The 20,847-nt window shown below is 44.7% G+C and overlaps 2 protein-coding genes across 2 annotated transcripts; one reads left to right on the top strand and one right to left on the bottom strand.

The window, feature by feature from the left end:
• The first annotated feature begins 604 nt into the window (after window positions 1-604).
• Window positions 605-16,158, top strand: VDAC2 (voltage dependent anion channel 2). Its single transcript, XM_030862697.3, is given in 11 exon segments — window positions 605-769; window positions 974-1,028; window positions 2,111-2,179; window positions 3,052-3,101; window positions 6,252-6,404; window positions 6,501-6,553; window positions 7,518-7,745; window positions 9,055-9,205; window positions 11,969-12,026; window positions 15,588-15,649; window positions 15,651-16,158. Coding segments are annotated over 10 exon segments (1,035 nt in total). The 5' UTR covers window positions 605-769; window positions 974-997; the 3' UTR covers window positions 15,831-16,158.
• On the bottom strand, window positions 12,818-20,735 carry COMTD1 (catechol-O-methyltransferase domain containing 1). Its single transcript, XM_030862700.2, has 7 exons — window positions 20,489-20,735; window positions 20,203-20,330; window positions 19,863-19,968; window positions 19,655-19,773; window positions 19,492-19,546; window positions 19,097-19,230; window positions 12,818-18,858 (listed from the first exon to the last, which is right to left on the bottom strand). Exons 1-7 carry the CDS (start codon window positions 20,580-20,582, stop codon window positions 18,706-18,708), a joined length of 789 nt encoding a protein of 262 aa, XP_030718560.1. The 5' UTR covers window positions 20,583-20,735; the 3' UTR covers window positions 12,818-18,705.
• Between the last annotated feature and the right edge of the window lie 112 nt (window positions 20,736-20,847).

Here is a 20,847-nt window from a genome sequence, read left to right as displayed (position 1 = left end):
TGGTGGGAGGCGGACGAAGGAGGGAGTGCGCAAGGGGCGGGAGGTGCGTCTCTGTGCCCCACTCGTTTCTCCCTGGGCCAGGAGAGAGAGACAGTCTTTCAGAAGCGCACGCTGCACTTGCTCAGTGTAGAAGGGGTAACGCTCAGCTGACTCCCTCCTAGACTGGGGATTGGCTCTGCAGGGTGTGCCAAGCACAGGGTGTACGAAACTCTCCGAAGGGAGTTGGAGAGAAGTACTTGACCCGGGGTGCGCGGCGGCGCGCTCAGTCGCGCCCAGTCGCGCTGAGCCCCGCGCAGGCACGCGCCTGAAGCCCCGCCCCGCCCGTGATGAGCGCGCGCGGGGCCTCTGCCCCATCCCTCGCCCGCGCGTTCCCCTCCACGCTGCCTCCGCCGTTCCCCGCCCCCTCGCCTCAGGGGCTGTCCTCGTAGCTGCCTGACTTGAGGTCCGGCAGCTTCTGCTTTTCCTGCCCCTGCCGAGGGACCGAGGGAGCACACCCCGTGGGCAGCGGTGCTCTCGGAACACGTGGCCATCTCGGAGCAGGTTGGAGTGAGCAGCGGGCGGCGCTGCGGGGACAGGCGCGGTGGGCAGCCCCAGGGGCAGCGGCAGGGTCCTGGCGGGGGGAGGACAGGGTTGCGGCGGGCGGAACGGTGTCTCCTTCACTTCGCCCTCCAGCCGCGGCAGCTGCAGCGGGACGCAGAGCTAGCCGAGCGGCCTCAGCTGCTAGCGGAGCGGCAGCGGTGCCTTCCTCCTCCCCCCAGGAGACCACCAGGTACCGCCGCGCCCGCCTCACTCGGACCTTGGGGCCTAGGCCCCGGTGGCCAAGCAGGACGCCTGAGGCGGACTCGGGGTCGGCCCCGACTCCCTAAGATGGCCGCGCTGCCCTGCGGCCCCTCTCCCCTCTGTCTGAGACCCCCTTCTGGTCCCTTGATTCGCCTCTGAGCCCCGCTGACCGCACTTCTTGTCCCTCCCTCAGATCACCTCTCCTCGCGGCCTCGCCATGGCGACCTCCGGACAGACCTGCCCGCGGCGTAAGTAGAGCGATCTCTGCGGGATGGGGCGGCGGTGTCTGGGCAGCCGAAGCCTCCCGACCAGAAAACCGCAGCTTCTTTCCCCCTCTGTCTTCAAGGGCTTGGAAGTTCGCCCCTTTCGGTAGCCATTCCACCGTCTGACTTCCCTGGCTTTGCGGAGGAGGGGCTGGGTGGTTGGATCTCGGATAGCGGGACTGACTAGGCCTGGGGAGCTGGTCTGTGGACGCATTCACGTTCAGCTTTGACGAACTGAGAAGCAGAAAGTTATTAATTATCGGGTTCAGCTTTTGCAGGATTGGATCGGTCACGTTTTTAGAGGAAGTAGTAACCCCCCGTGTGAGGGCGCAAGGTCATTCATTACATGTGCTCCTAAGGGCGTGGACGTGCTATGTAGGATGAATGAGCTGGTGTAACGACCTCAGATTGCTTGCCCTTAAGCCTCACAGCGTGGGCCGAGGACTTGAGTGTCATACTAATATGTTTAAAGTGCATTTGATACTTAGTTGATGTAGGCGCTTGAGTGAAACATAAATGGCTGTATTTTTTTTTTTTTATGTTTCAATATTTAAGTTTCAGAAGTATGACCTATCTTTCTCTTTCTATTTCGCAATATTGGTTTTGATCTCCGTGAGGATACTAAAGGTTGAATAGGGGGGAGAGGGACTTGTCTTAGTTTTTAATCTTATCTCATTTGGTTAAATCACATTCCAGTGAATTTTGGCAGGTATATCTGTATGTACAGATATATACGTGTGTATGTGTTTGATTCTTTGTACTAGTCTCATCCTAGGAAGTGAGGCTACAGGCACTGTGTAAATTTAGGAATAGAAAATATTTTTATATATTTTGTAGGGAATTTTCCAAGTTTGTATAAACACTTAACTGTGATTATTTTAGAAATAAGCCTTTGGTGCTGATACCTCCTTCATGGATCATACTAGACTACAGTGTTATTATAGATTCTAGTGGTATCAAAACTAAGTTGGACTGCTTGGTTTTAAAGGTAGCAGTGGGTCATAAGCTAGTTCTTGGACAGACTGGGAGAACAGGGACGTTAACACTGGAATGTTTCTTCCCACCAGCAATGTGTATTCCTCCATCATATGCTGACCTTGGCAAAGCTGCCAGAGATATATTCAACAAAGGATTTGGTAAGAACTGTTTTAAAAATTTTAGATCTGAAGCGAAAATGTGTGTTTGGATTGCTTAGTGAATTAGTAATTTCTTCAGATTGTAAATATTTTGCTGCAGTAATTCTTCTGTTAGCTACATTTAAGATAACATTTCTTTTAAAAGAGTACTGTAACAATCCACATTTCCCTCCATCCCACATTTCCTCCCTCCATCCCAATTTCCTCCTTTTTTTCATACTTTAGTTTAGGGAATTTGCCTTTAAGAAAAAAAACAATTGTGCTTTCATTTCCTTCGGATGTAGTTTAGGCCTTGGTTGACTAGAATTACGATGTTTTACTGCTTTTGCTTTTATGGTGGTGACTCATAAAGGGTTATGGGTTTCTGCAAATAAATTTGGGTTTTGTTAAAAGATTTTGTTCCACACCCCACCCTCCCTATCCTTTAGATTATTTCCCCAGTTGTTCAGATTATTAATTCCAAAGCGAGGTATGCCTTTGAGATAAATGTTCTAAATGCCTGTATCATAATAAACTATTGACTATTCTGATCTTTAAGTTGAATAGATTTTCTGATCTGATGTTTAGGTTTGAAAAGCATGTTTTAATAAATGTTTTGATAAGATGATTTGGAAGCTGTTTTTGAGGATGGGTGCCAAATACACGCCAACATACTAGGAGAGCTTCATAGAGATGTTCTGTCCTTTACATGTTAGTTTACATAGAATAATTTAATTTGTTTTCATTTAAATATTGTATATCAACACACATTTTTATCCCCCTCTGAATATGTGAAATGTTTCTGGTTTTTGTTTTTTTAAATGTAGTCAGCTGTTGGTATGCATCTTTTATACAAAAAGATCATTTTGTTCTTTTTTGCTCTCTACTTGAAGGTTTTGGGTTGGTGAAATTGGATGTGAAAACAAAGTCATGCAGTGGCGTGGTGAGTGTTAGTTATTTGATAAGTTCTGACGAGCCTTTATACAATTTTTCAACCCATAAGATAGTCATAACTGAAAGATGTCTATACATTTCATCTTAAAGAAGGGGCAAAAGATAATTTCGTTTTAAGGGAATTTTATCTTGATTGTTTTGGCTTTGGATATGATTTCTGATTTTCATGTGGTCTTTTGCCATATTACTTTGTATGCTCAAGGAACTCAGGAAAGACACTGGTCATGTGGGATTCTGTTTACTTAGTAAGGTTGCAAGCTTAAAGGCAGGGAACCTGTTATACTTTTTTGTAACCCCCTTCTTTTAATGCCTGTGGAAAACATTAAGAGTTCTGGGCATAAAAATATTCAGTAACTTAATTTGAGTGTACTAATCGTTTATGTAATGGTCATATTCTAGCAGCCCGCCTTGGGGAAGATTTCCACTTGTATTTTGTGAATTTAGAGAGTCCTAAATTTGAGTATTTTTAAAGAGGTTACTATTTTGATATTTGGATGTCTTGATCTTGCCTAACAAACTCCCTCAAAGAGAGTAAAGTAAAATTTAATTTTGTGTAATTTTTTTCTTCTAAAAGTTTTTGTTTGGGGATTGTTTTGGGGATGGGTATAGTGTGTGCATATTGAATATTATTGGTTATTTTGATAAATTCTTCCTACAGTTGTTAACTCCCTTAGTGCATATAACTGGTATTTATTTAATCATTTTGTAGTTTCTCAATGCCTAGACTTGGATTTCTGGGGTTTTATATTGGTCGCATCTGTTTTTTGGTTTCTTTGGTCTGAAAGGAAGCCTGAGTATTTAGTGTGGTTGAGTGACTTACTTGCTCAAGGTAACAGGTTACAGAGCAGTGACTTAGTGTTTGTTTTGTGTTCCCTCTCTTAACCTATTGCCCCTTATAAACCACTTGCTGTGTATTTGCTGAAACACAAAAGGCTTTCTAAAAGTAGAAGACTCAATTCTTGTGTTTAAAAAGCTTGCTTGCTGGCTGGAGAGACAAAATAAACTTTAAAGTAGGGAACAGTCAGAGCAGTATATCTAGTACTAGATTGTTTGATAAATCAAAATCTTTGTTGGAAAGGAAAGGCTTATTGTGGATAGGAATTTTATAAAATTAAGCTTAAGAACATGAAGGATATATAAGAGCTTGATTAGATATGGTATATTTTAATTTACATTTAATGTATGTAATTCAAAAACATGGTACTGATCTTGTAATATGTCCCTGGCCCCAAATAGTCGCAGTCACATTTCTCACCTGAACTGCAACGATGTCTGGGCCACTGCAGAAGGTAGAAGCCTAAATATCTTGGTGAGGAGTGAAAGGGAGGGTATAAGCTCCACCAGTGGTATCATCTGACCCATTTCTGGTCCCAGATCACAGTGTGATCTTCTTGGTTTTGTGTCTTGAGGACTCCTTGGCATGTACTTGGCATGTATATAAGCTGGCTCAGTCTGTGGGCTGATGTGTGGCAGTGGGTGGGGCCTTAAGAATCATTAATCATTGTCACTCAGGACTAAAAATAGCTACTCATACACATTTGCATTTCAATTATCTGTTAGAACAGGCTCCATATATATTATATTGTTTTAGTAATGCATTCCTGTTGTGTAGAGCATGTGAAAATGTGCAAAGCTTTCAAAGTCTTAGTCCAATTTAATCCTCCAGAAGTAAGTTTTGTTATTACAGTTGAGGTAACTGAGACCCAGAAAAGTGTCTTCCTCAGTGTTACTCATTTAGTAAATGCCAGGCAGAACTGGATGTCAGGACTCCTAATTTCATATCCAGTGTTCTTCCCTAACACAATTTGGTGCTTTTTAGTATGGGCATGAGTGCCAAGCTTTGACTTGAAATTTCTGTTACTGAAAGCATCTAATTTCAGGAGATTGTATGTAAGACCTAAAGAATTGAGTCTGTTTCACGGCAGAGCGATAGTTACACAAATGCTCTGTTTTCTAAGTGAAGGATGATTGGTCTTTTCTCCTTTTGATAGAGTTTTTGGTATTTCCTCATTCTGCAGGTATCACAATTTCAGGTCGAAGGCTTTTCTTTATTAGTTCAGATCAGCCATCTTTAAATTTGGCTTTCCAATGACCTTAAGAGTATAACCATCATTAGCAGTCAGATCAGAACCCTCAAAGGGCATTTTTAACATTTTATCTTGGAAGATTTCAGTTGCTTGCCTGTATACTAAGCTCTGAAAGGTTAGATTTCTGGATTATCTGTAGCAGATTTTGAATTTCAGATAAGCCCTCTCCATATTATGCCTTCCTTTTCAGTTGATGTGCAATTAGGGATTGGCAAGTTATTTATATTTGCTACAAACATAAGATTATATAGTACATTTCAAATTGATCACTGCATAGGTTGTTTTTTCTACTAATATCATCTGTTGTACAGAGTATAGTTTATATTATGCATGATATAAATCAGTTATAGAGTATATCTCCTATAATTTCCCTCCCCGTTTTTTTTTTTTAATGAGAATGTAAAGATGGTTGGGAAGGCATTAAACCTGATGAAGACTCTTTATGTCAGAAACAGAATATTGAGGTTACCAAAGAATTAAAAAAAAAAAATCTTTTGTGGCATAGATTCTTACAGTGGGGTGCTTTCCTTTTAAGGATTTTCAGGAACCATTTCATAGTAAATTGTGTATAAACTCAGATTTTAATGAAGGGGGTCTGTGATTAGCCATACTGACCTATTTAGTGTCTCATTCAATATCAGGCAGATTGGAAGCAGTACTAAAACATCCATCCTCCCCCACTGATTTTTTTTGAATCCCAAATAAAATCACCTTAGCAGAAGTTTCCTTAAAAGTCGTATAGTTTGTTGTTCACTTGAGAATCAGATACAAGTAACTTTTGATCCATTGGTTGGAAATGTCAGCAGTAGTAAGATGTAGTCAGTAACTTACAGGCTAATTTGTCACTGTTGTATATACTCAGCAGCAGAGGGTAGGAGTGTTTGGGAAGCTAGAAAAAAGAGGATTAGTGAAATTATTGTGTTTCAGTGGGGTTTTGTGTGTGTGTGTGTGTGTGTGTGTGTGTGTGTGTGTGTGTGTGTGTGTGTGTAAATTAGGAGGTGGATTCTTCTAGGCTTACGAGAAAGTTCCTGAAGTTTGTCTTGTCTTCTTAGGAATTCTCAACATCTGGTTCATCTAATACAGACACTGGTAAAGTTACCGGGACCTTGGAGACCAAATATAAATGGTGTGAGTATGGTCTGACTTTCACAGAAAAGTGGAACACTGATAATACTCTGGGAACAGAAATCGCTATTGAAGACCAGGTAACATTTGAAAATGTGCTGTAGTATTAATTATTTTATTTTTGTATTTCAAAAAAGAAATAAAGCTGAAAACAAATTCTTTTTCTCTCGAAATAGATTTGTCAAGGTTTGAAACTGACATTTGATACCACCTTTTCACCAAACACGGGGTAAGCATGGCATTTTTATCTGCTTTAAATTGAAAAGCATTCTTCTTTGGTATATTTAAGAAAGGTGCACATTCAGGTGCCTTGTGGTGGTGAATTTCTGTTTCTGCCTTTGGAGCATGAGCAGTATGGTTGTTGACTTGCCTTCAAATATTTGCCTCTTATTGTGACACTAACTTGGGTACCTAACATGTTTTTTATAGGCTTTTGTGACTGATAACCAGTTCTGCAAAGCAGTCTTCCTATGGTGGTGGTGGTCCAGTCGCCCCTTGTGCCTTTTAGTTCATTGAGCCATGTTTTTTTTTTTACCTCTTATGATTATCTTGCTATCTCTTATACAGGCATACCTTGGAGATATTGCAGGTTTGGTTCCAAACCACTGCAATAAAGTGAATATTGTAAAAAAGCGACTCATACGGATTTTTTGGTTTCCCAGTGCATATAAAAGTTATGTTTACACTATACTGTTGTCTGTTAAGTGTGCAGTAGCATTATGTTGGGGAAAAAAACAATGTACATACCTTAATTAAAAAATACTTTATTTCTAAAATATACCAACGATCATCTGAGCCTTCACCAAGTCGTAGTAGTAACATCAGAAGATCAGTGACCACAGATCACTGTTAACAAATAAAATAATAATAATAAAGTTTGAAATATTATGAGAACTACCAAAATGTGACAACAGCAACACAAAGTGAACAAATGCTGTTGGAAAAAAACACGCAAACAGATCTGCTTGGTGCAGGATTGCTACAAACCCTCAATTGCTACAAACCCTGCTACAAACAGGTGCGGGGGGGAGGGAAACACAGTAAAGTGAACTGCAGTAAAACAATGAAGTGTGCCTGTACTCCCCAGTTACAGTGAGGTTCATTTAAATCTGTTTTGTGCCCTCTATGCAGAAGTTATGTCTGTAAATCTTTCCCACTGACATCAGTTTTAAGACAGTTTGTTCTTTTTCCAGAAAGAAAAGTGGTAAAATCAAGTCTTCTTACAAGAGGGAATGTATGAACCTTGGTTGTGATGTTGACTTTGATTTTGCTGGACCTGCAATCCACGGTTCAGCAGTCTTTTGTTATGAGGGCTGGCTTGCTGGGTACCAGATGACCTTTGACAGTGCCAAATCAAAGCTGACAAGAAATAACTTTGCAGTGGGCTACAGGACTGGGGACTTCCAGCTACACACTAATGTGTGAGTATTTCTTTTGTGGGATATTATGATGTAGGACCTCAAAGTGGTATTGATGTCTCCTGTCATCTCCTGTGAATCTGAGTACAACCTAAAGGAATTTTCTTAACATAAAAAGATCATCCTTGGGCATTTCTAGAATGCCCTTCAGAAGTGTACAGTAAAAACCATTAGTCTGAGTTTTGGTGCTGAGAGAGTAAATGTTCATTTCACATGAGGCTTGATGTGCTTTGGATTTTTAGAAGAGGCTAAGATGGGAGTTCCTTGGTGGTCTAGTGGTTAGGATTTGGAGCTTTCACTGCCGTGGCCTGGGTTCTGTCCCCGGTCAGGGAACTGAGATTCCACAAGCTGCATGGTATGGCCAAAAAAAAAAGGCTAAGACATTGCCAAACTCTATGTGCATTCATTTGACTTCATTGTCTGTGATGTGTGAGGTGCTCATTTGATAGGATTACCTAAAATGTATAGAGTTTTTACCTAACCCAAATTAAATGTATATGTAGAAAGGACTTAAAAAGAATTTTTTCCCTTATAAAAATGATGCATTGGTATATAACAGAAGTACAAAGAAGAAAACAAAAATGTTTCATAATCCCACCGTCTAGACATATAACTTTTGTTAATTGTTAATGCTTTGGTGTTTCATCTTTTTATATGTGTGTATATAAAATACATACCAAAAAGGCTGTTTTTAACCTCCCCCACCTTAATACATTTTGATCATTTTCCTATAGCATTATGTATTCTTAGTGATGGTTAGTGGCTGCATGATAATTTTTATAGATATACCATGATTGATTTGACCAATCCCTGTTTTTGGACATAAGTTGGGAAAAGTCCTTTGATGACATTAAAAAAAATTTTTTTATTTATTTAGTTTTGGCTGTGTTGGGTCTCCGTTGCTGTACGTGGGCTTTCTCTAATTGCGGTGAGCGGGGGCTGCTCTTCATTTCAGTGCGCGAGCTTCTCATCGCGGTGGCTTCTCCTTTCGCGGCGCACAGGCTCTAGGTGTGTGGGCTCTAGAGTGCAGGCTCAGTAGTTGTGGCGTATGGGCTTGGCTGCTCCGCAGCATGTGGGATCTTCCTGGACCGGGGCTCGAACCCATGTCCCTTGCATTGGCAGATGGATTCTTAACCACTGCGCCACCAGGGAAGCCCCGAAAAGACCTTGTAAAACTAAAGTTTTCAGTGGAACACTAGAGACCCATGTAAGCAGTGGCTTTTATTTAAATGTAATGCTACAGTATCGGCCTTGTGCCTTAGACATTATTACATTGTCTAGTCTAGGTTGACTAATTTAAAATATCTTATAGCAATGATGGGACAGAATTTGGAGGATCAATTTATCAGAAAGTATGTGAAGATCTTGACACTTCAGTAAACCTTGCTTGGACATCAGGAACCAACTGTACTCGCTTTGGCATTGCAGCTAAATATCAGTTGGATCCCACTGCTTCCATTTCTGTGAGTACTGCTGTGGGCTTAGAATGGGATTTTGGTTGTGGGACTTAATCTTTGGGTATATTGGATTGTGTTGAATATTTGAACTGTGGTTCACACAATTCCCAGTTTACACACAGATTGGGACTAGAACTCGGGAATGCTGCTTTTTTTTGTTGAGACAGAGATGTTTGCTATCCAGGCCACAGGAGTTTGTTTAAATTAACTTCAAAAGTTGTTGAAGTAGTGTAGATAATAACTATGAGGGCCAAGCCTGTCCAAGCCCAGGGAAGCCAGTATTTTGGGCCCTGGGCAGTTCGCATTCTGGTTGGAAGGTAATAGTACTTTGTTACTTTGTGTTTGTCTTTAATGGTTTACAAAATATCTTCAGATTTGATCTGAGCAGCCAGTGGTACACATGCTGTTTTGCAAGTGAAGAAACCAAAGCTTGGAGAGAGGAATGACGTAGACCACAGCTAGGGAAGGAAGGAAAGAGAGGTAGGGCCAGGACTGGACTTGCATGTCTTTTGATTTCCCTTCTGTCTAGGGTGACTAGGTAGCTCATCCTGCTTTGCCTGGGACTATCCCAACTTTAGCACTGAAAGTCCTGCATCCCAGGAACTCCCTCCCCTCTACTGTGGGTTGGTTGGGTTGCATGGCCACCCTAGTCCTGTCCTTATACTCTATCTGCTATTTCTTCCTTCAGTCATAGTGGATTGTGGTAGGGGGGAGTACAGTGTCTGAGGGTATAGAGCGCTGGCTCCAGTTTCAGGCAGATCAGCAGCTCTTCCTGTGTGTTAGTTGCTTACAGGTCAGGCACCGTATGTACTAGAATGAAAGAGTTAAACCTTCCGTGAGAGTTATTTCTGTTACATAAAGTCATCTTCATTCCTGAGGACGATATGTTTTGATAATTTAGGCAGTTAAGTTTTAGCCCCATTCTTGTTTTAGCTTAGCAGAGTTGTAATCAGAGAGAATGAGAAGCACCCGGAATGCTTTTCCTGTTGGCAAGGCAGTGATTTATTTTTCCCTTCTCTATTTCTGACTACACTGTAGCAGTAAAATCCTCAGGATTCACACAGCACACTGTGCTGCGGTAGCTACATTGCTATTCTCTTCAAATATATGTCTATGGCACCATCACAGGTTTAATGCCAGCAGAAGATGCAGCTCTCTCACAGTCTAAAATGGGAAGGCAGCTTGGGACCTGTGTGCCAGTGAGTGACTTCTGGGGATTAGTTTGGAAAACTATTGAATATTTAGCATGGTCCGCCTAAGTAGTGCTGCTGTTACCCTAATCAAGCATCACCCAGGAAGCATTGCATAATGCTCCATTAGTTTCATGGTTGACTCCTAAAATAGTAGGAGCTATTTTATTGTTTGGGGCTCTTAATTTGTTTGGCAAAAGATGGTTGCTAGTGGGGCATTTCTTCCTTAGACAAATAACTCACATGGTCATTGGTGGCTCATGAAGACTTGGCTGTAGTGCCAAGTGAATACAAGTTTTGTTTCTGTGACTTTTGCCTGTATAGTTGGATCATTTCTCTCTCAATTGGGCTGTTTTGATATACATTACAAAAGAGTGTAGACATCAAATCATTTCCAAGTCTGTTTTTTTTTTTTTTTTTTTTTTGCGGTACGCGGGCCTCTCACTGTTGTGGCCTCTCCCGTTACGGAGCACAGGCTCCGGACGCGCAGGCTCAGCGGCCATGGCTCACGGGCCCAGCTGCTCCGCGGCATGTGGGATCTTCCCGGACCGGGGCACGAACCCGTGTCCCCTGCATCGGCAGGCGGACTCTCAACCACTGCGCCACCAGGGAATCCCCCAAGTCTGTTTTGATCCCAGAGGCTGTTTGTTACCTTTTTATTACCATAGCACTCAAAATGCTGAAGAGCAAAGTTACCTGACTAGGCAACCTAGGCCATGGAGAGCAGGGTGAGATGCCCCTATTTACAGCCTTAGGCCTCTGGTATGGCTTAAGTGATGTCAGTAGTGGGAGAGAATGGAGCTCGAAGCTTCTCCTGACCATGTCTTCCTCTCCAGGATTCCTTCCAGCCCTTGAAAGTCTGTGACTAAAATCCTAAAATATTAGAATTGTACAAGGAGGGAAGGGGTCTGGATTGGTAAATGATGCCCCTTTGGAACGCCTTCTTAAGCACCGTCTAGTTATATACAGCCAAGACTCAAGGGCATTAATGAGAGGTGTGAGAAAGTGAGGTGAAGGAGTTGTAGTCAGTCTCTTTCTTCAGAGGAAGTGCTTGTCATTTGGAGATTTAGAACATGCATGGTTTAAATTCTTTAGGAATACCCCTGAAAGTAGTGTCGTAGTCACAAAATTAAACTATACATACACATGCCATACTTTGAGGGTGGTGTGTGTGTCAATGTCATGTAGTTAGTGAGCCTGGTGAACTTCCATTACCCACATTCTGGTATGGTCTTATGTGCTAGATTAGACTCAACAAGGACAGTTTTTTTTTTGTTTTGTTTTTGTTTTTTAAGGACAGTTTTTATGAGAGTGCTTAGGCTTTTGTGCTATATGGACAGTTTGGGGTCTGTGGACACATCCCAAAAGATTGCAAGAGTTTTGTGTCCTGCTGACAATTTGAATTTAGTGGATGAGGATTAAGTGGCACCTAGTTTTCGCTTAGCTTAATACAATATTAAATTTTATTAACTCTTGTGGAAAAGTGAATGTGTCATAATTGTATGATAGGGAAACACCCAGGGGCTTTGTCCCTCCATTCAAAAATTTGTCTTACATTTGTTTTTGCATTTTATCTTAGGCAAAAGTCAACAATTCTAGTTTAATTGGAGTGGGCTACACTCAGACTCTGAGGCCTGGTAAGTATTAAGGATTGTTCTGATAGTGGTTTCAAAATTAGTTTCATTTCTCAGCTTCTTTTTATTTATTTATTTTTTAAATGGAAACTTTTGAGTTTATGCTTTAAAAGGCAGTATTAAGAGAATGAAGACATACCATAGACTGAGAAAAATGTTTGCAAATCATACAAAGGACTTGTACCCATAACATGTAAAGAACTCTTAAAACTCATTAATAACTGACAAACAACCCAATCAAAAAATGGCAAAAGACTTGCAAAGACATTTATATGAAGACATACAAATAGCTAATTAGCACAGGAAAAGGTGCTCAGTGTCATTAGTCATTAAGTAACTGTAAATTAAAACCACAGTGAAATACCACTGCTACCCACTAGAATCGATATAATAAATCATTAGAAAATAACAAGTGTAGATGAAGATAGGGAGAAGTTAGAGCCCTCATACAGTGCTGGCATGCACATAAAATATTACAGACACTTTAGAAAACAGACTGTTAGATTTTTTTTTTAAATAGATCTTTCTTGGAGTATAATTTCTTCATAATACCATGTTAGTTTCTGTTGCACAACAAAGCGAATCAGCCATATGCATACATATCTCCCCATATCCCCTCCCTCTTGAGCCTCCCTCCCATCCTTCCTATCCCACTCCTCCAGGTCATCACAGAGCACTGAGCCGATCTCCCTGTGCTATGCTGCTGCTTCCCACCAGCCAACTGTTTTACATTTGGTAGTGTATATATGTTGAAACTTCTCTCACTTCGTCCCAGCTTCGCCCTCCCACCCCATGTCATCAAGTCCGTTCTCTTATGTCTACCTCTTTATTCCTGCCCTGCAACCAGATTCATCAGTACCATTTTTTCTTTTTTTTTAAGATTCCATATGTATGCTTTAGCATATGGTATTTGTTTTTCTCTTTCTGACTTACTTCACTCTGTATGACAGACTCTAGGTCCATCTACCTCACTGCAAATAACTCAATTTCGTTTCTTTTTATGACTGAGTAATATTCCATTGTATATATGTGCCACATCTTCTTCATCCATTCATCTGTCGATGGACATCTAGGTTGGTTCTATGTCCTGGCTATTGTAAATGGTGCTTGCAGTGAACATTGGGGTGCATGTGTCTGGTTTTCTCAGGGTATATGCCCAGTAGTGGGATTGCTGGGTCATATGGTAGTTCTATTTTTAGTTTTTTAAGGAACCTCCATACTGTCCTCCATAGTGGTTGTATCAATTTACATTCCCACCAACAGTGCAAGAGGGTTCCCTTTTCACCACACCCTTTCCAGCATTGATTGTTTTTAGCTTTTGATAATGGCCATTCTGACCAGTGTGAGGTGATACCTCATTGCAGTTTTGACTTGCTTTTCTCTAATAATTACTGGTGTTGAGCATCTTTTCATGTGCCTCTTGGCCATCTGTATGTCTTCCTTGTGAAATGTCTATTTAGGTCTTCTGCTCATTTTTTTTTTTTTTTTTGCCGTACGCGGGCCTCTCACTGTTGTGGCCTCTCCCGTTACGGAGCACAGGCTCCGGACGCGCAGGCTCAGCGGCCATGGCTCACGGGCCCAGCCGCTCCATGGCATGTGGGATCTTCCCAGACTGGGGCACGAACCCGTGTCCCCTGCATCAGCAGGCGGACTCTCAACCACTGCGCCACCAGGGAAGCGCTCCTCTTCTGCTCATTTTTTAACTGGATTGTTTGTTTTTTTGATATTAAGCTCCATGAGCTGTTTGTATATTTTGAGGTTAATCCTTTGTTGTTTCAATTGCAGATATGTTCTCCCATTCTGAGGGTTGTCTTTTTGTCCTGTTTATGGTTTCCTTTGCTGCACAAAAAGTTTAATTAAGTCCCATTTGTTTCTTTTTGTTTTTATTTCTGTTACTCTAGGAGGTGGGTCAAAAAAGATCTTGCTGTGGTTTATGTCAAAGAGTGTTTTTCCTCTAAAAGTTTTATAGTGTCTGGTCTTACATTCAAGTCTTTAATCCATTTGGAGTTTATTTTTGTGTATGGTGTTAGGTAGTGTTCTAACTTCATTCTTTTACATGTAGCTGTCCAGTTTTCCCAGCACCACTTATTGAAGAGGCTGTCTTTTCTCCACTGTATGTTCTTGCCTCCTTTGTCATAAATTAGGTGTCAGTATGTGCGTGGGTTTATCTTTGGGCATTCTATCCTGTACCATTGATCTATATTTCTGTTTTTGTGCCAGTACCATACTGTCTTGATTACTGTAGGTTTGTGGTATAGTTTGAAGTTGGGGAGCCTGATTCCTCCAACTCGTTTGTCTTTCTCAAGATTCAGCTGCTTCTTTTCCAAACCTTTCAAGCATACAGAAGAATTGACAGAAAGTACAGTGAACACATTTACCTTTTGCCACAGTTTTTTATTCCTTTCCTTTTTTTTTTATGGTGGGCTGTTTGGGAATTGCAGCTATCATGACATTTCCCTAAATGCTTCAGCATGCATCTCCTCAGAATAAGAACATTGTCCTGCATAACCACAATACTGTTATCACACCTGAGAAAGTTAACAGTGATTCCATATTATTACTTAATATCCGTTCTCTATTTACTTTCCTCACTTGTACCTGAAATGTCTTGTAGTAATTTTTATTTCTCCAGTCATAGTTCACTCATTGCTTTGGTTGTTTGGTCTCTATAGTCTCATTTACTTTACATAGTATTTTTGAGCCTTGCTGTGTTTTCTGGAGCAGTACTTCTCAAATACCAGTGTGTGCATGAATCACCTTGGGAATCTTATTAAAATACATAGGTCTGGGGCGAGGGGTTCTGACTTTCTAACAAGCTCTTAGGTGATGCCAGTGTTGCTGGTTCTTGAACCACCAGTTGAAGAGCAAGGTTCTAAAGCACTTCGAACTTTTTCCCCAGACTTTTTGACTGTTTTGAAACCTAAAGAAAAGAATGGTACCACGAACACTCATACCTTCCCCACGTTGACCAATTACTAACATTTATTTTGTTTTTATTATCTCTCCATGTCTCTATACATAATCCTTCTTTTCTTTTTTCCCCACATATCCTTATGAATTATTTAAATGTTTTCCAAGCACATAGACACATCAGCCCTAGCATACATATCATGAGAGTAAGACATTTTTAACTGCATCATTATAAAGACATCATAACTATAATACTGTTTTCACAGCTAAGGGAATTAACAGTTTGAAATTATACCTAATATATAGTATATATTTGGATTTCTGCACTTGTCCTAAGTGTCTCTTAATTGTAGCTTTTCCTTTCCAGGATCCAGTTATGGTTGTCATTTAGTCTGGATAGTGTATTGAACATGATTGTATTTTCCAGAGCTGTTTGAGCTTTATTATGAAGTTCTTATGCTCTGGGACTTCATTCCTTCCTTACTGTGGATGTGCAAATGAATTGTCTGGTGTCTCAGATACTCCCAAGCGCCCTCTGGTGGCTGGCACTAGTAGGTCATCTGACAAGCTGAGGAAAAGTGACAGGTTGTGGCGTGACTGCAGACTCCCATGAGGTGTTTCAGGCACTTGATAGTTGTCTGCTTTTGTTTACAGGTGTGAAGCTTACACTGTCTGCTCTGGTAGATGGGAAGAGCATTAATGCTGGAGGCCACAAACTTGGGCTTGCCCTGGAGCTGGAGGCTTAATCCAGCTGAAAGAAACCTCTGGGAATGGACATCAGAAGATTTGGCCTTAATATATTTCCAGTGTGACCAGCAGGCTTCCCCCCCACCCCCACCCAAGAAGGTGATCAAAACAAAGGATGATCTAAACAAGAGCTGTATTTTAAATATTTAGGCAGTTACTTGTTAGCTGGTTTCTAGTTGAATTGGTTATCTATCTAGTTACCAATGCTGCAGTCGTGCAGTCACCTATACATTATTTAAATGTATTTAACTGTTAAATGCGCTACCCACCAATAATGAAATAGACCTTTATGAAAACTGTGCAATTGTGTGCATGTTTGTTTTTATGTTTCTTTTAACATTGAATATTGCCATTGAATGAGATGGATCAGTGGATGTTTTAAGATGAGGTTAAAATTTTTTGTTAATTTCAACCATCATTAGAATTACTTTTGGTATCCCAAAACATTACAAATTATGAATAAAACAAGTATACATAATTAATGACTCTTAAGTATTTGCAGAGTTAAAAACTTGGCAGCTAGGGTCAAATCTTCCTTGTTTCTAGCTAGTACTTTATTTTTCCAGTGAGCATTTATTTTGCTCTTTTCATGAATCTGTGCCACAGAGTCCTCTGACCCGAGAGTAACTCCATGAGATTTTTAGACTACAATAAAGTAAGAAGATATATGCCTTCATATCTTCAGTTTGTAAATTTGAAAAATTACATTGGATCATCATGAACTCCAGGAAGAGTTAGCAAGTGCTGAAAAAAGAGAAATGAAGGGATGGTGCTGAAGGTTGTATACACCCACCACACCCCTTTGGGTTATTGCTTTGGAAATGATCCAGGCCCTAGTTAGGTAGGATGGGACGAGGTGTAGGGAAAGGGAGTAAGGCGTAGACAGACAGTGTCAATACCCAGAGGGTCTGTAGAATGCAAGTGTATGGGCCCCAGTGAGAGGTCGTTACTCGTTTCTTTTCAGGCAGGCACTGAGAAGCTTGGGCCTAAGTTTGTGACCAGAGTGCCTTCAGGCTATGTGGCCATTGGCCTTAATCTGGACTTGAGCTGAATGATAGAAATTAATAGATGATTTGGTTGGAAAAGTAGGAAAGAGGAATTTTGATGGCAGAAGTGTTAGAAAGATACCATCAAAGGTTAGAGAAGGGTTTTGTTGAACAAATTCATAATACTAGATCTGTGGTATAGTTTGAAGTCAGAACAGATAAGAAAATGTAGTACTTACTTATTACCCAAAAAGTGATACATGCTGAAAATTTCCAGGTCAAGAAGAATCTGATGAGAGATTAGCAACCCAAACAAGCTTTCCATACAGGTGGAATGGGGGGCACAAAGGCCCCTTCTGATCTGTTTGTCCTAAGGGACTGGCTGGAATGGCCCATGGAATAAGACACATAACTTAATGGCAGTAAGTTGGAATTTGAACCAGTTTGTTTGAATCAGGCAGGACCTATTGCTAGGTAAGAAGAAAAACAGGAAAGGCTGTCTGCAAGCTAGGTATGAAAGCAGCTCTTGTGTTTTCAGGATACTTAAGAGTAAAATGGACCTATTCACCCATGTGCTTCTTATATACTTTTATAAGTAGGAGAGAGAAGGATAGTTTACAGCCAGGTTCCTGAGGGTTGTCTGAAATGCAAGTATATATCCCAAATACTGTAGGGTTATGAAAGTTGCCAGCTGTGGGCTCATGGGGCTCCTGTGGCCTTGATATGTTAGAAATTAATAGATGATTAATTTATTAATCAGCAGCCTCCAGGTTCAGTTCCACCACCCAGGCCTAACAGATGGTGGCAAAACCTAATTCTAGGCTGATGCCATTTCTGCCTGAGGCCTGAGGCAGTGTTGGTGGAAAGGACACTTCATATCTGAGCCTGATCTTCATTTGTGGTGTGGAGATAAGATCTTCCTATGGATTGTGGAGGTTTAAACCACAGAGTGAAGCACCTGGCTCCCTCTCCACCTGGGCTCATAGGCTCATAGATGTTTGTGTTGGAAAGCTTAACTTCCTCTTCATCTTCCTCTGGGGAACTTGTTAAAAATTGCCTCCTACCTATTGGCCTGTCTGCTTCACACCTCTGGCCAGTGATCCCACTCAGTGTCTCATGTTCTTCATGGACTTCATGGGGAGGAGAGGATACATACTCCAGTCAACCTTGAGGTCCTCAGGCCTAAGTCAAGTGGCCTGGTCTCAGGTGATGTTGACCAGGGCCTCCACTGCAGAGGTGAGGCCAAGCTGACAGTTCTGTGACAACTGGGCAAACGGCCAGCAGAATTGGCGTAACCTACAACACTTACATGGAGCAAGGCCCTTTTCCTGCCATCAGATCCCAGATTGGTCTCCACCGGTTCCAGCTGCACTGAACAGGAACTTTAGTCATTTGCCCTTCTTAGGAAGAGGTGTCAGAGGGAGACCACAGGGGCTCTACCAGGTTGCCAGCCCTCAGGTCCTGTGGAGGCAAATCTCCACAAGGAGCTGGGGTTTCTGACCAACTGCATGTGGGCAGGTCAATTAAAACTTTTTTTTTTTGCGGTACGCGGGCCTCTCACTGTTGTGGCCTCTCCCGTTGCGGAGCACAGGCTCCAGACGCGCAGGCTCAGCGGCCATGGCTCACGGGCCCAGCTGCTCCGTGGCATGTGGGACCTTACCGGACCGGGGCATGAACCCGGGTCCCCTGCATTGGCAGGCGGACTCTCAACCACTGCGCCACCAGGGAAGCCCCAATTAAAACTTTTGATAATCCTGCTTCCAGTCAGCTGGAAGCTCCTGTGGTCAGGCTACAGCCCTGGTGCCAGAGTGTCCTCAGGAGTGTGCCAGGGAGGGGATGAACATCTGTGGCCTCAAGGCTCCCTTTTGTTGAAGATGTAGCCAGTGCGGGGCCTTCACTCCCTACCCCACTTCAGCACATACGGAGGCTCAGAAGATTGTCGTGTCCCAGGCCTCACTTTATTGTCAGATTTAAAACTCGGTGTCAATGGCTGGGGGTCCCAGGGCCCCTCCCTTGAGGCCACTCGGTAGGGGCCAGCCCTAGATCTTGAAGGCTAAGGTGAGGCCGTCGCCCAGGGGCAGGAGGCTGATGTGGACCCTGGCGTCCCGCAGAATGCGCTCATTCAGGTTTCGCACACACTGGGCCGCCTTGTCCTGCGGTTTAGGCTGCAACACCTCTCCACGCCACAGGACCTGCGGAGGGGCGGGGCCGGGGGGGGGGTGCCTGAGCAGGAGGCGGGGTGAGAGCTGGAGACCCAGGACCTGAGCAGGGGAAAGTGGAAAACCTGGGGACTCAATTCGAACACCTGGGGGCAGGAGCTTACGTGATTGTACTAGGCGGGGCTCTGGGGCAGGGGGGCGAGGAGGAGCCCAAGGAAAAGACGGACCCAGCTCAAGAGGGTCTTTCTTCTCTCCCGGGGCTGTCCCTTACACTGAGCACAGCGAGGACACCTCCGGGTCGCAGCAGCTGCAGGCACCGTTCGTAGTAGGCGGTGCAGTTCTCCTTGTCCGCATCCACCACGGCCAAGTCGAAGGTGCCGGCCTCGCCCGCTGCCAGGAGCTCATCTTGCGGGGGAGGGAGGGGCAGATGCAGCTGAGTCCGCAGGCCCCAGCGGCCGGAAGACCCCGCCCAGGCCGGCCCAGGCGCTGTGACCATTCAGGTACTTGAGGGCCCCTGCCTGCCACTCTGCATGTGGCTGCGTACCGGGTGGCGGGGGGGTGGGGGCTGTCATTGCCTAAGCCCGCCCGTTGGACCGGGTCACTACCTCGCGCCGGGTGGTCCCATTTGGGAAATGGCGCCAAGGCCCTTTCCGCTCCGTTGCTCACCCAGGGTCTCCAGAGCGGGTTTCAACCGAAGTTCGATCTTGTGCTCCACCTCGGCCTGCGTGCGAGAGGAGCGGGGTCAGAGTCAGCATGTCCTTTCTCCCGGAGCTGGGAGTGGCCGGGCTCCAGGGTCCCGACGAAGGCCTCAGGTGTGTGGGGCACTCACCTGCCTCCACAGGGGACGTCCCAGCTCCGGGGGCCCTGCGTCCACCTCGCAGGTCACCACGCGCCCGGCCGGGGGCAGCGCTAGGGCCAGCGCTAGGGCCGAGTAGCCTGTGAAAGTGCCTGAGGACGTGGACACGGACAGGCTCAGGCCAGAGTGGGGCGACGGCCCGGTGACTCCGGCCCCCAGTGACGCCAGCCGCGTGCCCTACCAAGGTCCAGTGCCTTCTTAGCCTTGATGAGGCGAGCCAGGTTGGCCAAGAGCTGGGCCTGCTCACAGGTCATCATGGAATCCCCCTGCGGCTGCTCCAAGGTCAGCTGCTTGCGGGGAGGAGAGGGTCGCACTAGCCCTGCCAGTCACCCCGCTGAGCCCCAGGTTTAGAGCCCCCAGAGGCGTGGCTGTGGGCGTGGCCCAGGGGCGGACCTTCATGGAACGCCCAACCATGCCCGGCCTGCGCGGACGGGGGCCACCGACCAGCCCAAGGTCACGCAGCCACGTGGGTCCCTCCCGGCCCGAGGTGGGCGCCCGTTCCCGCTTCCGGCCCTGCTGACCAGCCGCAGGCTCCGCAGCGCCGGGTGCTCCCGCATGGAGCGGCTCAGCAGATACTGCCACAGGGGGCTGTCCTCAGGGGGCAGCAGGCGCTTCTCTCGCCGGGATCGCCATGGAGGGAACCATCTCCCTGCCGGGGAGGGGTGGTGCTGGGTCAGGGCCTGGGGCTCCAGGGCGCCAGGGGTGAGCCTCAGCCGCAGCCAGCCTCGCGGGTTCACGGGCTCTGCTCCTGCGTCCGCCCGCCCGCGGGGCCTCTGCCGAGGATGCCGAAGGCCCGGCCCTACTCACCCAGGAAGAGGCCGCTGGCGAAGGCAGCGGCCAGCGCGGCCGAGCCTAGGGCCAGCGCGGCGGGCACAGAGAGCCGGGGCACGGGCTGGGTCATGGTTCGGGCAGGAGGCAGCGGCGTCCAGGTCACTTGCGCTAGGGCTACTGGGACCGCCCTGGGACCCGCGGGCCCTCGCGGCTCCAACTTGCCCGGGCAGTGCCCTCGGAGCCGCGGCCTCGACCACCATCTGGCGGCCTCATGGCCTTACTGCAAGCCCCGCCCAAGTGGGTCAGTCGTCATCTAGTGGCCGCTTTCGGAACTGTGCCGGCGGCTATGCTGCTTCCTCATCGCTACCATTTTTGCTGAGAACCCCCAGGGGCAT

Source organism: Globicephala melas, chromosome 16 (genome assembly GCF_963455315.2).
Source record: "Globicephala melas chromosome 16, mGloMel1.2, whole genome shotgun sequence".
NCBI classification, from domain to species: Eukaryota; Metazoa; Chordata; class Mammalia; order Artiodactyla; family Delphinidae; genus Globicephala; species Globicephala melas.
This window is presented reverse-complemented; position numbering and strand designations above follow the sequence as displayed.

Coding starts and splice junctions, on each gene's coding strand:
- COMTD1 (XM_030862700.2), bottom strand. CDS start 20,582: ATGACCCAGCCCGTGCCCCGGCTCTCTGTGCCCGCCGCGCTGGCCCTA. Junction 19,774..19,862: donor TAAGAAGGCACTGGACCTTG/GTAGGGCACGCG, acceptor CCACGTCCTCAG/GCACTTTCACAGGCTACTCG. Junction 19,547..19,654: donor GACGTCCCCTGTGGAGGCAG/GTGAGTGCCCCA, acceptor TCTCGCACGCAG/GCCGAGGTGGAGCACAAGAT.